The 17,849-nt window shown below is 35.1% G+C and overlaps 1 protein-coding gene across 1 annotated transcript in view; it reads right to left on the bottom strand.

Moving 5' to 3' along the window:
• Positions 1-17,849, bottom strand: part of Rcd6 (Reduction in Cnn dots 6) — a 207,914-nt gene that overhangs the window by 51,599 nt on the left and 138,466 nt on the right. The window contains exon 2 of the mRNA XM_081728395.1: positions 15,808-15,862. Coding sequence (XP_081584521.1) covers positions 15,808-15,862 — 55 coding nt within the window. The remainder of the gene's footprint in view (positions 1-15,807; positions 15,863-17,849) is intronic.

The raw sequence follows: 17,849 nt of genomic DNA, 5'->3' as shown, positions 1-17,849 counted from the left end.
TGGTGAGAAGGAGATGATATAATCGAAAACGACCGATAATAGCGTTTAACTCATATTTTTCATTTTCGGGGTAAGTGAGATGAATAGTGACACTTTCAATGTACTTTAAGTCTAAATTCATATCCCATGTGTATCGTAAGTGGCGAAGGGGTTCAAACACTTTCTTTTAAAAAACTAGTAGTTTAGTTCTTTTTTTTTTTTTAAAAAAAAAAAAAAAAGGCCCCACTTACGAGCAAGAAGGATTGTATACAACTACAGCTCTTTACAGATGAGAAGCAACATGGATTAAGAGATTCATTTAGCATGGGAGTTAACACTTTACGGTTTATGACTTTTGTTTTAAAAGAAAGTGTCACAACACTTCAATATAACCGACATATACGTTAATGTAGCTGTAGCTGTACCGAGAGAAGCTTTACGGGCAGTTTCTCTTTATGTAAAAGAAGTTATCCTGATTGACTGACTGATCAACGTCCAGACCAAACCACTTAAGCTAGAAACTATAAAAGAAAAAGCCAAGAAGAAAAGGGATGAGGATTATAATTGTGAAAATAACATGGCCATATCTCGAAATTCCTTAATTAAAGAAGTGTTCCAGCGTTTTTTCATATTTCCCTTAGAAGAGAAGAAAACAGATGGGGGTCGTAATTGTGTAGTTCTGTAGTTTAAATTACCAAATATCACTGTAAAATCTCTTTGGCGTGGAAGACCCAGGTTCGATTCCTGGCGGGAGCTCATGTAGTTCGGATTTCACGTTAATTAGTAGGTCCACTTCTCATATAGCCTTGCTGCTGAACGGGACGTTAAGCTCAAAATCAACTCAATGTAAAATCACTTACGCTTCATTTTGTAAGTTGATTTACATTTCTTTGGATTAAATTGCAAAATTGGCTGTTTTTCTTCAAATTTACAGTAAATTTATAACAAAATATGATATTTTTATTGATAAAAATGTAATTTTACATCATTTCATATTAGTAATTTTACTTTATAGGAGTAAAGTGATTTACATAGAGGCTTGGCAAACAGATTGCCACTGTTGTTTGTAAATTTACCTATAAAATTCTTTTCAGCGTGGTTGAGAGTTGAATCTTCTGTGAAACAGTTGTTTCAGTGTGTACTAGTGTGTGCTGTTAAGTGTTCTTCCCAAATTAATAATAGTTGTGAATAGTTTCAATGTGTGCTGCAGTTACAAAATAAATATGACGACTGAAAATTGTGGAATAACAATGTAAAACAAAAGTGAAGCACAAGTCAGACATTTAGAAGTCAGACAAGGGAAATGATAAATAACGCTTGGTGTTGTTTCGAAGACGAAAAAAAATAAAGAACCCCTCTAATCCCACTTTTAATTTTTTCCTTGATTCGTTATGGAAACATAGTTTATTTACGAGTGGGAAGTTAACTCTGCGGAAAGCACTTCAAAAAAGATAGGGTTTCAATATATGGATCAATGCTAACTACTCAAATAGCTAATGTTAGACTGACTCGACGTTAAAAGTTCATTACCTCTCCCAATTGGTAAAGGAGGGAAATTGATTTTGTTGCTTGCAGACATGGGAACTTCATACCAAATTGTCTTGTTCTGTTTAGATCACGTAAGACAACAGATATTTACTCGTCTCAAAATAACAATTCCCCTTTAAACTTTAAGATTTTGGTTGGCTATGGGCCTGTGCACGAAAGTCGAAACAAACTATAACTAAAATGATTAAATAAAACAGTTAATTAAATTTTTGAAATTATAACAATACTCTAAACATAGTAAATCATTTGCTGGTGATAATTTTCTGTTCCGATGTCTGTCTTTCAGTTACTCTAAAGAAAAAAGATCTTTTAGTTGCCTGTCAGCACAAGAATTTGTATTCGAAATATATGGAAGCAGTAACTTAGAGTGGGGTGGGGGGGACTCTGAACGGCGGGCGACTCTGAACATATTAACGTTTGTCATTTGTTTCCAAAAACCGCCACCTTGAGTTTGGTAGAAAGTGGTGGAATTGGAAGACGTTTATGTGGTGAACTAAATATTCGTGCGACATGAGGAACTCACGTTTGTTTTGGAGAGGAAAGCGAAAGAGACAAACACAAATGTAAGGATCAAGTAATAAAATAGCCATACTGTAGTTTGAGACCTTGTGTATATAGTGTGTAATTTCTATTAGAGACAGCATAGAACCACGTTGTTGATGCGTGGAAGTTTGGCGGGGATTTAGTCATGCCTGACTGCTACATGGTGACTGGTGCTTCCATCTGTGAAAAATTACGAACACTTAACTGACAACCTGCGTTGTGGGGCTACTCTGAACAGATTTGATGGGGTGACACTGAACACAGCTTTGTATTGCTGTTATGATGTTTTTACTGTACAATTTGTATACAGTGCCTGATCATAGTTTCATGTTTCATTACAGCTGCCCAGAGACTACAAGAGAGTAAAGAATGGCACAAAATACGAAGGTGGAATGAGCAAACAATGGCGCAAGCCTTCGAGGAAATTAAAAAAAAAATTGTCCCTCTGGCAGGTTGCCGAGAAATACGAGATAAGCAAGGGCACGTTACACTTGCGGTTGAAATCTGTCAGTAGGAGGTCACAAGGAGGTCAGTCCGTGTTTGGGAAAGAAGAGGAAGACGAAATGGCAAACTTGTTCGTTAAGGTGGCACGGAAAGCTTTCCCTATAACATCGCAAAATGTACGAAAAGCCGCATTTGACTACGCTGAAAAGAATGCACTGAAACATCTTTTCGACAGGGAGACGTGATCGGCGGGAAAAGATTGGCTTCGATTGTTTCTCAAACGAAACCCTGAATTATTATTACGAACGCTGAAACAGCTATCTCTTACAAGAGGAAATGGTTTCAGCAAGGAAGTTGTCACATAATATTTTGATCTGCATCAAACCGTAAGGCACTGGCTTGGTCAACTCTCCGGAATACATCTACAACGTGGAAGAGACTGACCTTTCTTTCAGCAATAAACCAAAGCGTGTTGTGGCAGACAAAGGTTGTTCGCAGTGTTTGTGACATGAGCCGAGAAAGGAGAAAATGTTTCGTTACTTACGTGATGTAATGCTGCAAGCGCTTTCATTTCTCTGTCCTGGGTTATCTGCAATAGGTAACTGGATCCAATGTTCAAGATGCAGCGGTTGGTACCGCATAGTCTGTGTGAGCACTGGTTACAATGTACTTTGAATCTGTGGACGATGCAGAACCAGTGCGATGTCAGTTCTACGGGGTCTACGTTCCCCAAGGAGTTTTAATACACTGTTTTGACTTTAGTAAATCTCTTCCTTTGTTTTTATTGGACAGATCACACATGCAGATTATTCTTCCCTAAAATATATACAGTACGTTTAGTATTTCTGCATATTTTTAGTGCCTTTTTTAACTGTTCAGTGTCACCCCTCCTTTGTTCAGTTTCACCTCCCGATCGTGGGTGACTCTGAACACAACACACGTGTTCATTTCCACGCACGTAGCATCCATTCTATACCAGATATCGCGCATTGCTTGCACCGAGTGTTGAACAACATATTGGGGTTTCGATTCCATGTAAAGTTTCTTCCATTCGTTGCGAACCGTTTGTTTATAAGATAAATTACCACGAAATTGTTCAGTGTCACCCCACCCCACTATACTATATTTTGAGAAAGTCACTGAGTAATTAGTCTATCTTTGTAAAAATTTTAATGAAAATTAATTAAAATACTTTTTGGTGTTCGATTCAATATTAGAAGATTACGAAGTCTCTCTGTTAGGAGAATAAAAATATTGAAATTGCATACGTTTCGAAGTTCATGTAAACTCAAGGTAGAAACAATTTATTAATATATTCTTTACTTTTCTTGTAGAATACCAATATTCCAAGTACTATTATTGTTGTTACTTGGAAATTATATGTTCATGTTACATTTTTACGATTATAACATTGTGAGTTGTTAAACGTCCTAATTTGTCGCCGTAATTTGTCGCCAGAGCTGCTGTGTCTGTTACAGAGTGTTTGGTAACAGCGTCTGCAATACACAACTGTCAGAAGCCAGCTCTTGTTGCGCACAGAATAGCTAGCTGAAGGCTAGTTTATTATTATAAATCGATTTTCTTATGGAGTTGTTTTATTGTTAATAATATAAAAAATTACAACTTTAATATGCCTATAAATCTTCCAAGCGGTGGAGGTGATTGGAAGGCCTCATAAAAACATAATCGTAAATACGCCACTGTACATCATATTCCCCCAAGAGTAAAACTGAATATCTTTTATGGAAGTTATGGAGGAATTATTTTATTGAGACGGGGAAGTAAATTTGTTCCCTCATTATTTTAACTAATTTAAACCCTAAGTAGTATGGATTGTGGAAAATGCTCAATACTGTATGAAGATTCAATAATTTTTCGACAAAATTAGGAACGCTGGGAAGGAAGTAATAAACTCAATGGTCGAAGTGAGACGGTATGCGGTGGTATGCCACACCGCCTCTGGTTTTTCAATGATGAAGTCATACCGCCTCCAGTTTTTCAGTGATGAAGACATACCGTCCTGGGAGTGTAGATGCTAAATACTTTTAATAAATCCATTTTATACACATTAATTGACGAATAGCTTTCCACGTAAAAAGATTTTACTTCTTATGTGAAAATAATTTCTAAGTTGACAATACCGACATTTTAAAACTTTTTCCTACCTTTTGTTTTTAAAATGAGGTGTCTTCAAAGAAATTCATCTAGTTTATATTTTGATGTGCCATATTGAATTGTTTCTTTCGTCAGTATATGTGTGTGTCTTCTTGTCTTAATTCAAATAAATGTCGTTTTGAGCATGAGTGGATTTAGGGGTTGTCTGCTGTGGGGGTGATTCTTTCGGGGGTTTAGAACATCCCTTAGTCGAGTGGGGGTCCTGAAACTCTCCAAGTAAGGCGAAAGTTGTTGGCGAGGGATCAAAGTCTCTACATTCCTCCCTCCCCCCGTAACTAAAGAGAAACTTTCCAATGGTTTTCAGTCTTTATATAAATAGAAATGTAATCTTTTAGACAACGTACCCTCACTGTATTTCAACATTTGGGTAGCTGGTATGTCAAGTCAAAATCGTAACTAAACATACCGCCTCTGCTTTTCTTCCACTTCGAACACTAAAAAAAAAAAAACTGCATAAATGCGCCAGTACAGAAGACATACAGCTGGAGAGGTTTTATGCAGAAACATTGATTGAGTAACAGCAAATTTTCGCTTCACACTGTGCTGGATAGTTTACCCAACTTTCTGCTTCTTTAAATCAAGAACTACGAAATAAAATTTCATTCCATTGACTTTAATTATTACGATTCTTGCTACTATTCAAATTGAGCCAATATCCATACATTAAAAGGAAAAATATTAATTTTATAGTTTCTATTAAAAATAAGCTAAACATTTATACATTAATACGAAAATCACCTTTTTTTCCCCTAGAAATAGAGTTCAGTATTTAGAGTGACAGGAAAATTAGTCATCATCAAGTAGCTATTTTTTTTTTTTTTTTTTTTTTTTTTTTTTTTTGTAAGTGATATTATCGTATATATACTAGCACAGCCCATTTGGAGCCTGCAATTATTGTTGCACAACCGAGAACGTGACTGAAATTAAAATCATAAGATTTAAAAAAAAAAAAAAAAAAAAAAAAAAGACGCACGTAATGCCAAAACTCCTTGAGCGATAGGCTGCGTCAATATTAGAAGAGTATATTTGTCATGAAGTTAAATTATGGAAATCGTATATTACACGTATATTCATTGTGTACACACTATGTAGAGATTATGCAAGATTCATAAAGGTCGTATGTACAACTCTTTTTCCTTTAAATATCAACACGTGTAGCAGATAAATTAATAATAATCATTCGAATTTTAAGCATATATAACGAAAACTGTATACTACGGAATCTTGACAAGAAAGGAACTTGAAAGTAGGGAATATAAACCGACAGTCTTACAAAGTATACCTAAATGACTTAAGTAAACCGGAAACTTTCAAAACGCGGAAATTGATTTTTCTTTTTTAAAATAATAGTGAATTGTTTATTGCTTGAGTATTAGCATAAGTTACTGATGCATAGGCTTATATTATCTGTGTATTGTGTGGAAGGACACTGCACATTGCATTAAAATAAAACTACTATGCAAAATAAAACTATACTTCATACTAGGAAGAAAAACTGCCAAGAAAAAAATGTCAAAAGAGTCATCACAACTAATACGGGCATATTCGCATATAAGCATAGCCGAATCCTTAAATTGGTAGATTTTAATGTTGGGACGTCTGTTCGTGTGAGTGGACTATATCTCAAATACAAGTTCTGGTACATTTGCATATTTAATTAATTTTGGAAAGTCAACTTTGTAAAGAATACCGTATGACTTCTTGACGAGACACAACGAACTCAGATTGTTCTTGGTGGAAAAACAGTCTCATAATTAACGTACACATAAAATTGCGTACGTAAGATTCGGGATCGGGCTTTAATTCGATCCTTGAGAAAGACATTATGGGAAAATGAACATTCAGTATATTAAAGGATATACATAAAAGTCACGCGTGTCTTGACAGGATATGAGATTGAGTGTTTCAAGTCCGCTTCCCTGATGAAAAACTGTGTACCTCACTGGTGTAATGTATCCATAAATATTTAGTTTTTGTATGTTGCAGTATATCTAATCCTAAGCAGTGATATATCTAGGAGGGCAAACGGGACTTGTGCCCCGGGCGCCAGAGTGGGAGGGCGCAAAATTAGGCAAATATTTGGGAGAGCGTTTTGGTTTGGTTAGTCAGGCGGCGACAACTAGCGTATTTGCGTCGCTGATCCTAATTGCCAGGACCAATGGTGTGATCTTGTAATCCAGCTCTCTTACGAGACAATATAGTGTGGGCTTATAGTGCAAGGGTTCATTTTGTATGATTGTCAGTGCACCCACCAACCGCACTGGGTTTAAGGACCAGTCGTGGATCGGAGCTCTTTGACCATCATAACCTCGGTGATACATAAGGACATAAAAACAAAACAAAATCTAATTCTCCATTGTGTCTAATTGTTCACTCTTGTTCCAAAATCTCTTAATTTTCAGTGTGCGCTTTATGAAACAGAAGAGAAACAAGGTCACATTACTAATGCCCTAATGGATTCCTTAGATATACTAGATAAATAGGCTAGAACTTCTCTTCAAACAACCTAACAAGACAAACTATCAACAATGCTTCAGTTCCATCAATAGAAATTTACGGATACACATTGGCATCATTCAGTCGATTTGCCCGAACCGGTTGTTAAAATTCTTTCTCAACCTCTAAATTCAACTTCTATACTAATATATAAAAGTAATGTGTCTGTATATATATCATTAGATGTGACTGTCGTTCGATTATCATATACTGTACAACGGAGTCACCTATAGCCACCAAATTTCATACATGGATCTTCACAGGATGTAATCGTGTACGAAGCCATTTTTTAAAAATTTTAGACTCGAGGGGGCTCAGGGAGTCAAAATATGGAAAAAAACACTATAGTGAAACCACAGTGACTGTGAGGTAGGCAACCCAATCGTCTTTTCAGCTACCCATGTTGCATACCTTCCAGATCGTTGAATTATTGCATTAATGTTATTCTTTCTGTGCAAAGAATGGACTCCTCTGCTCGTACGAAAATAATAATAATTCTCTACTATTATTTTTAAAAATCCAATATATATATATATTCCTTTCCAGTTTTTAAAGACACAATTATAACATGCTGCAGTCGAGACATGATAGACCTACAATCAGTGACGTAACTGAGGGGAGCAAAAAGGCTTGTGCCCCGCGCGCCGGATTGGGAGTAGTGATGGGTAAATTCCCGGGAAGATATTTTTCGGGAATATTCCCGGGAAAATTCCCCAAAATGGGAATATTCCGGGAATTTATTTGCAATCACAAAAAAGTGCATTCTATTACTATATTATGATTTCAAAGTTAAATTCGTTTTTTTATCAGTGTATTATTACTGTTGTCTCCAGAGGATTCTTTAAAATGTATATTCTGAACGGTATTATGTTATTTTATTAATATTTTATTATATTTAGAGAGTTCGCATAAATGTATATTTACTTACAATATGTTCTATGCAAGTAAATATGTGGGAATATGACATTGTAAGTCCAAATACTTTTACACCGCTAAACAGTTTAAATTTATATGTAAGTGGATTTTCTAAACTTGATTCTATTACTGATATTATAAACATATTAAATTTTTAAATGTTACGATATTATAAACAAATGAGTTTGGGTAACTACCAGGAGACACATGTCTCACCTTTTTATCAACATTTGCGCATACATTTTTATGTTCTCAATATTTGCAAGATACTGACTTATCTTTATAATTTTTCATGTAACATTGCCACACGACCTTACGACCTTTCTTCTACCTATTTCTCGAAATTTCATGCGTTAATTCACATATAAAAGAAGTCCGAGTACCTCTTCAGAAATTTGAATCCGAGACAGGAGACAGACCGACGTCTATTATTAACGGTGGTTTGGGGTGTATTAATAGTACTTCATCTCTATTTTTACATAATTTCTACATTACAAACTGGTTCCTTTTCATCATTTGTAAATTAGTTGTTTGCTACATTTTAGTGCAAATGGAAATGGAACCTAAAAAGTCATATTATTAGTTATATAGTTTTTTTTTTTTTCGACACGCAAGTTGGCTGCTTTGTTTCAATGCAACCGAGTATTCTACACCTCAACTATCCCTTTGGTCTCTTCTTTCATTCTAGACCTACCTCAACTGCTGAGTTCTGCAAACAAAGTGCCAACGTAAACTTGCTGCATAGCAATTCTATTTACGTTTTTAGTATCATGGCATGTTTGTTGAAGTTGGGCGTCTCTTTTCAGCACAGAGACTATATAAGACGTGAACCTATAGCTTCCGAACCATCGCAATACGTTCAAATTTTGTAATACTCTCCCAACGGGAATTGAACTCGAGACCACGTGGACCAAAGGCGCATATGATACCACTAGACCAGGAATGAAGATTAGTATCACTGGAAATAATAATAATAATAATAATAATAATAATAATAATAATAATAATAATAATAATAATAATAATATATGAATATATCGTAATATAATTAGTATAATTGTGTATAATTTGTATTAGTAATGTATCCACTTCACTTAGCGTTAGTAATAATACTAATAATAATATTAATACTAATACTAATACTAACAATGTTAGTGAACTTACTATACTAATCATAGAAGAGATTCTTAAATGATTTGAAGAACACCACGGAGTAGCACATATTGTTTACAGAAAATATTTTAAAGGCAGACGAGAAAATAGAGTAATAATTACCACGTACGTCTAGTAACACCGACTGTATTACTCAACAGCATTTTAAAACATAATAAGCGCTAAAAGTCGAGTAGGTGTCAACACAAAAGGAATTGTGAAATATGCTGTGGTAAAAACCATTTTATGCTGACAATGAACGCTGGAATCGTGACTGTAAGAGCAGTATTAATAAGTTTGCAAACAATACAATTCACTGGTAGGAAGTGCACGTGTTCCTTCGTTATAAAATAAATACATAACTTACGCCGACACATCAAGCAGAACACAATTTCAAGTTACCACTAATATAATGCTAGAATTCTTGGTAGATGTACGCTCGATCTTTTCCAAATCGTAAAGCGTATACTCACCCACTGTATATGCTAATTCTTTCGTAAATTTAAGGTGAGTATACGTTAGACCAGTGCTATTAAACCGGGGGTACGTAATCCTAAAATAAGCATATTTCCAATATTTATTGAATCATCATAGTTGAAGATTTTTTTCTTTCCAATGGACAATTTTCGAAATGACGTCACCCGCGTCTAATATTTCCAAGTAATAGGTTAACATCTATTGCGTACAGTCTCAGTACACTGATTGTCCTTTTGTTGAGTCCCTGTTTGACCCCTTTTTTTAATCAACAGAACATGTGTATTAAGTTTTATAAGTTCATTTCGTTTTAATTTCTTTTAAACAGTTTCAGTGGTACACAATTGGATGGCGAACTGTATCTAGGGATACGCGAGGGGGAAAAAAAAAAGGTTGAATAGCATTGCGTTAGACTATAAAATATTATTTAGGTATATGTCCCATTATATCTCTGCAAATTAATATTGTAGTATTTTCTCCATTATGGAACCATCAACGTATTACACATGAGTCGTTCAATACATAAGCTTCCCCATTTATTTTTAAGATACATTTGTAAACTATACGTAGGCCCTATATGTGCAGGTGGGTTCCTCCTCACCTCTCCACATAAACCTCATTGAGATTCTGGCATTTGTCTCACCGTTGCAGCAATTTGTGCAAACCCTTTGCAAAAACAATCGGGGCTCTGGCTATTTAGCACTCTCCTAAACATTCCGTTTCACTTCATCACCAGTTGACAGAAGACCAAGTCGCTTATGTCGAACCTGAATTGTTCTTCAGGAATACTAAATTCGATATAACCGACTTGATTTCTTCTTCTTCTTCTTCTTCTTCTTCTTTACGATAAACCCACCCGTACTCAGCACCCAAACAATACACAAAATTGAAGAATTGAACGGTTACCCAACTCTCCATACAATCTCAATTTAGCTCCGAGTTCCTTCCATCTTTTTCCGGTATTAAAGTCTGCATTGCAAGGTGAATGTTTCGAAACAGATGAAGAAGTGAAGCGAAATATAATGAGAGGGCTAAATAGCCAGAGTCCTAATTTTCTGCAAAGGGTGCAACGGTTAAACAAATGCCTGAAACTAAATAGGAATTACATGGAGAGGTGAAGAAGGACTCACCTAGATATGTATGTATAGTTTACAAACTTATCTTATTTTACAGCTTAGTGAAACTTACATATTGAATGACCCACGTATATTAGAGCAATGGCGTATACAAGAGGGCCCAGGTTTCAACCTCCTTTGAAAAAAAAATATTATCTAAAAATAAATATTTACTATTAATATTCGTATAGAAAAATCTTGAAGTTTTAGGAAGTTAGAAGCTCTTATCCCTGCTTGATGAAATTTTGCGTACTCTACCATTAAAGGAATGTTTCCTATTTAATATATAGGAACGGTTTCCAAAACACGCTGGCACTTGTTCAAGTTGATTTGCATACACCACATAAATGATAATGAAAGAGATATTCGATTTGATTTTTTTTATTTGAGTTTAGTTTAGCGTCCCTTTCAGCAGCGAGGCTATATGAGACGTGGACCTACTGATTAACGTGGAATCCGAACCACATGAGCTCCCGCCGGAAATCGAACCCGGGTCCCCCACGCCAAAGGCGCGTACGCTAACCGCTTAGCCAAGGAGGAGCTCAAAAGAGATATTCGAGTACACATGTACTATATCTAGTAGATGATATATAATTACTCGATTCTTTAACATCATTTTTTTTTATCTTTCTCTCTCTCACACACACTCTCTTTTTTCTTCAGAAGAGATTCTACTAAAATGCTGTAAGACTTTTATTCAAGACATTTTCCAAAATTTAAAGCAGGTGTGCCCACAAGGGAGGGCTATGACGCAAACTGCGTCATTGAAATATTTGGGGGGGGTTAAAAATCTATATAAATATGTTTGAGAGGGTGTAAAAATTAATCGAAAAGATTTTTTTTCATGGAAGAACACCTACGGATAGGCAATTGAGGAAGGGGGGTGCGTCATGGACATGAGGGGGGTGGGCACCACTGTTTAAAGTACCAGAAACATATGTTGAATACGCATATCTCTATTGGAATGTTTTGTAAAAATAAATAATAAATAAATAAATAAACTTTTTGTTTGATTGTCATCAATGTGAAGAATACTTCTACGTAATAGCCATGAGTACCTACGCGTCTTTGATTTTTTAAAAAGTTTATTGATTATTTTTCTGTTTTCTTTGAAATTATCTGAAATTTTAATGGCTTGATTTTACGATTCCTTCTTCAAATTAAATTGACTGTTCCTTGCTTTATCAGAATGATTATATATACAAGGTCTGACAATTAACTTCGCGAACTCTCCAAAGTGTGTGACTAAGGATGGTTTTGTATTTTTCCAGAAACCTATTATTTCAGTATCTCGCAGTAGTGTTTGCGTTGACGCGTGACAGTTTCGTGCTGAGTCGTGTCATTGTTGTTTGTGCACGACGAAGTTTTTGAGCCGAATAATTACAGGTGATGAAAGCTGGATCTTCGCATTTGACCCTGTAACAAAGCACCAAAATGCTCAATGGAAGACATTTTACTCCCGTAGAGCAAAAAAGTTCCAACAATCAAAATCACAAATAAAAACGATGTTGATAATATACTTTTAATATTCGTGGGATCGTACACCATGAGTTTGTACCATGAGGTCAGTGAACCAACTCTACTATGCAGGAGTGCTGTAAAGATTACGTGAGAAGGTGAGAGGCAAACAACCAAAACTTTTCGCGAGAAATTCATCGCTTCTCATCATGAAAATGCACCTACCCCCATGGAACTGTCCATATGGGAGGTTTTGACCAGAAAACTAATAACTGTGGTCGACCACCCGCCATACTTACTTAATCTCGCCCCAATGACTTTTTTCTTTGCTCAAGGATCAAAACAATGTTGAAAGGAAGGTATTGATTACTAAGGCTGTTGTGGCGGCAGCTATAGAGGCCATTTCAAAAATAGAGTTTCAAAAATGCTTTGAAGGGTAAAGTAGAGCCTGTCATCAGTGTATAGCTTCCCAAGGGGGGTATTTTGAAGGTGATCACATCAGTGTGCAGCAAGAAGGTATGTTGCACATTTTATAGAAGGACTTCTCGAACTTAATTGTCAGACCTCGTTTCTGAACACGACGTTCTTTAAGGAGTGTCTATCTACGAACAATATGACTTATATGAAGAGTTCAATATCCTTCTTGGCTCATAGTATCATAAGAGAATTTAGTTGATTGTCCGTCACTGTCAGTTGTATGCAGGGGTAAAAGTGGATGTGAAAAGGCACTAGGGTGACGGTAGGTTGCGGCATGACGTCACGCAGTCCCCATGCCTATCTTTGCCTATTGTAATTTTTTTAGGAACGGGGGGACACCGTATATACTTTTGGAAGTGGGGGACGGTGTCCTCCCACGTTCTCGCACACTTTTACCCCTGGTTGTATATAATTTTAAACTTGTTTTAATTTGATAAACACTTTGTTATTAAATGCAATTGGTACTGGTGATACCGGGGCTGTAAGAGTAAAGCGACAAATGCTGTTTGCCAGTGGTAATACTGTTTCATATTTGTGCTTTAATCATTACAGCTGATAATGATACTTCACTCACACACTAATCACTGAGTATTTTCACCTCCGATAGCACTGCAAAAGTACCAAACTTTAAAACTGCATCAGCTTTAAAGAAACTGTTCCTTTAACCAGGCTAATGCTAAGTGTACTAAAGTGCTAATGCTAAGTGTACTAAAACATTGAGAAAAGAAGTTCCACTATTTCTATGCATTTCTTCAGATTTTCCGTGGATAAGGTACGTTCCGTATTTAACACTGCTGGGTCAAGCGTATGATGAACTTGTGACAGTATTGTCATCCAGATGTTTAGACGCAGCACGAGGATAGTGATGAAAGAAGTCAGTTTCAGCATCAACACCCAAAGACTTTTCGTACGAAATTACACTAAAAACCAGATTCTTTATTCCTTCAATATCATTCCTGATAGCTTCTAGTGATTTTATAACGGTCGCAATGAGGACGAATGCCTAAAGAATATTTAATTCCTTTTCTTCAAGTATCTGTATTAACCTTATACATAATATTCTTCACAAACGTCATTGAAACAATGAAGTTAAAAAAGATCAATTTCTAGTTCAGACCAAGTGTTATGACTTTTGTATTACTGTTAAATTGACAAGATGTAGTCATTTTATTTAGAACCATAACAACTTCATTAAGTGATGCCCAGAGAACTTTAATTGATTCGGCTCCCCCCTGTCCAGTGGATCTTTGAAACGAAGTGCTGCTTCAGATTGTATAATTCACTATTTATCAAATTAAAACGTTTTGTAGTTAACGTAAAAAAAAATCAAGGACACTGAAGAAATCACAAATACTAGCACTTGCGTAACAACTATGTCCTAGGAGCGTGATAAGTCTATGTACCTCACAAGGTATGTAAGGTATTTCACGTCCAACTTTATCTGTGCTCTTTTATTCTCTCCTGACATTGCGCTGGTACAATCATAAGACTGAAATACATAGTTCAAATCTAATTCATTACTTACAAGAACATCAGATTAAAAAAAAAAAATCCCGTGCCAGTTAAATAAAAAAGTTCACCCAGTTTTAGTACTTCCATGTCTGGTGCAACAGACCGGCTTGATGTTTCCGTATCTTTATATTACGATACGTATAGTCTATGCCACAAGATAATCAGCGCTTATTTATCTTGTAGAAAGGAATTTTTTAAAAGTGAGGATTCTTAAGGAGAAACCTCTTCGAACTTTGTCAAATTGACTTCACAGCAGCGATTCTGCAGTCTTATTATTGGCTGGTATACTAAAGATATATCTTACATAACTGACGAACGTCATCGAAAGTTTATGATTCGGGTTTAACTATCGAACATTGTTTATTTTATGGTCCTTTGTTTCAATATTACAGAAATAATCTTAAATGGTTCTAATAAATTCCGACGAACGTGTGGATTTGCCGAACTCTTTCACATTGTGTATAGGAAACAAAATGAAAGGTTCATAAAATAGAATATGTATTTACTGAATTGGTAATAAATTTGACGGCTGTACTGAAGCGATAATTTTAATTATTATTGATTACTATTAACTTGATTCTGATTAAATGTAAAAACATAGCGTTTTCTTGCAATCCAGGTATCATTTGGCAATACTGAAGAACTAGTCATTTCCGAAATTGTCCGCCAGAAGCGCTAGTATACTAACTGTCAGAATTACCAACAGAGAAAGTTTACTGTGTGCATCAATACCGCAGAACTTAATCGGTAATCGCTCTTCAAAGATGTTTGTAGGAAAAATTGGATCAACAGGCGCCGTTGTTTGAGGAGACAGGCTGTTTGTGAAAAGAAAAGGGAACTGAACCATCAGTCAGCGGTAAACTTGATTATCGGCTACCTTTCTATTATTTCACATACAAAAGCCATAGATGTATTGGCATCTGCTAGGAGACTTGAGTACCTACTGTTAAAGAAGAAAGAACAGCACTACCTCGTGGATAAATGGGAGGCAAATATCGTATCAGTGAAATAAAGGATCATTTATTTTCTATTCAAATCTTATCTTCATGCTTCATCTAAATGTACTAATTCTTGCATGCAGCTTTCCGAAGCTGTATGAAGCATTCTTCTCTTAGCTTGTACCCCGGTAGTTACGAAGGAAACATTCTTCTTTCAACAATAAATGTTGATCTCAATATTTCTTTATTTTGAAATTATTTTCCACGTATGTGTCTTTTTATCAGCGATTGCATTGCATTTATCATCGCTTCCATTGGATATTGGATCTGTTAGGTAAAATGGCAGGAAATTAGAAAATTATCAGTAAGGAATTTTCTTTTATTTCAGTTTTTTAATTGTGGATTACAATCGACTACATGAGCGAATAATTCCGCGAGTCGTAATTTCAATTTTCATTATTCTGTCTATGTTCACTCAATCTCTGCTGTGAATACCACAGAACAATTCATTTTCGTTTTGCCTATCGAATAAAGTTAACTTAAAGACTGAAGTACTGAAAACGAATAAACACCGAACTCACCTTCTGCTTCCAAAATCCACCACAGCTCTATGGAAAAGGCGACACCATACACCACCTGCAAATGAGTAAGATATGGTTATGTGAATGAAATTTTCTAGAAATTGAAATTAAACAAAATAAAATAGATAATTTGATTTTAAAAAAATGAAATCCAATCATAAACGACAACCAAGTGTTAACCACTTAAAAGATCGTTTTTCGATTGTTGTGTGAAATAAATTCTAATTTCTAGTGAAGAGGAATTATCTGGTACCCACTGGATTACCTTCAGCAGTTCTAGCAAAATTTCAGGCCATTCTTACACTTTTTGAAAATAATAAATAAATAAATAAATATATAAATAAATGGAAAAGTACGAACAGCTTGTTCTAAAAAAACCTCAGTGTAATCAATCATGCATATTTGAATTCACAAGACCACCAGGAATTTACACTGCAAGACTTAATTGAATTCTTTCTTATTTTGAAAACAAAATTTTCAGACGATTGAAAAAAAAGCCAATTTACAAATAAAAAAACAGGACTTATTTTTTCTTTTCAATTCGGGGGTAAACAAGAGTCTAAAAACAATAGCATGTTTATTTTTTTCTCACAAAATATTAGAAGAATGTCAAAATTTTGGATTAAATTACTAATTTGGATTTATACGCTACCTATATAAAAGGACCACGTCTGAAAACACATTTTGTTCGTTAAACCTGAACCGAGCTATGCAAATATAATTCGTTTTCACACATTAACACAAATTCTCTGAGCATTTAATGAACTCCAAATACTTTTTTTTCCCTTGCATATCACCGCACTTTTTAAAAACTAATGTTATTCTACTGTCAAACTCAACAACACATTGTCAATCTTACTGTCACTTATTTTAAACATTTCCATTTAACTAGTTAAAAATTAAAAAAAAAGACAGTCACGGTTTGATTGGATGTCTACTTCCGTTCCGGTTTTGTGATCGTCAACTGTTACCGTGGCCTCTTTTCACTCGCCTTTTCTCACAATCATCAAAGATTGTCTTCAGTCACTTTTCTTATCTTTCTTTAAATTAAAAAAAAGTAAACAAACAAACAAAGGTATTTATACACAAGCAAACTACATACCTCAGTGTTTCTCAGTAATGTGAGCGTGAAAGTAAATGCTAAATAGTTTTCAAATACTTTTTTTTTTACCCTTTGTTATGTACAGTACACCTACACATAAACGAGATTATTGGTACATTCAAAATCAATATTTGTTATACATTCTACAATATTAACATTTAAGAAGGAGAAAGAAGTGTCCACGGATGAGACAATTAACACAGTGCCGTGTCGTGGGAAGGGGGGAAGTGGGGAGACAGCCCCGAGCGCCGAAGTAAGGGGCTTAAAATTCGGGAGGAAAAACGAAAAGAAGGAAAGAAAAAAGAGAGGAAAAATTACTTGGAATATTACTAGTATATACTTAAATCCTCTTCTTGCTTTAGAAAGTGATCCTATAATGTGAGTACATGCATGTGTACATTTACGAAAATAGAAGGAAAAAAGTAATAAAAATTGCTCAAAATCAAGAAAAAAAAAGGGTTTATTTTTGAAAATTTTCTTACGCTTCGCGCCAACCATGGTAGCGCTTTACGGCTAGCCAGTCAACATCACTCATATATAAGGGGCGCTGTCGTATACTCTTGTCCCGGGCGCTGATTTTCCACGGCACGGCACTGAAATAACAATCGATAAATCTCGAAAGCTGAACAAAATTATGAGGTTAAGTATAAAGATCTATAGGCAGCTTTCAGGATGATAATAATAATAATAATAATAATAATAATAATAATAATAATAATAATAATAATAATAATAATAATAATAATAATAATAATAATAATAATAATAATAATAATAAAATAATAAAGATGAGCACAGAACTTGAAAAAAGTGTTGGAAGCATGCAGCTTCATTCTCTGCATATATCTTCTTGGTCCTCATTTATGAAGTTCTTGTTTTTAAGAACAAACGATCATACCACTAGTAAACTATGACCACGCTTGAATAAATTTCTAATTGC

The sequence above is a fragment of the Thermobia domestica genome, chromosome 10, assembly GCF_964235325.1.
Source record: "Thermobia domestica chromosome 10, izTheDome1.hap1.1, whole genome shotgun sequence".
NCBI classification, from domain to species: Eukaryota; Metazoa; Arthropoda; class Insecta; order Zygentoma; family Lepismatidae; genus Thermobia; species Thermobia domestica.
The sequence above is the reverse complement of the archived record's forward strand: the minus strand, read 5'-3'. Positions and strand labels throughout refer to the sequence as shown.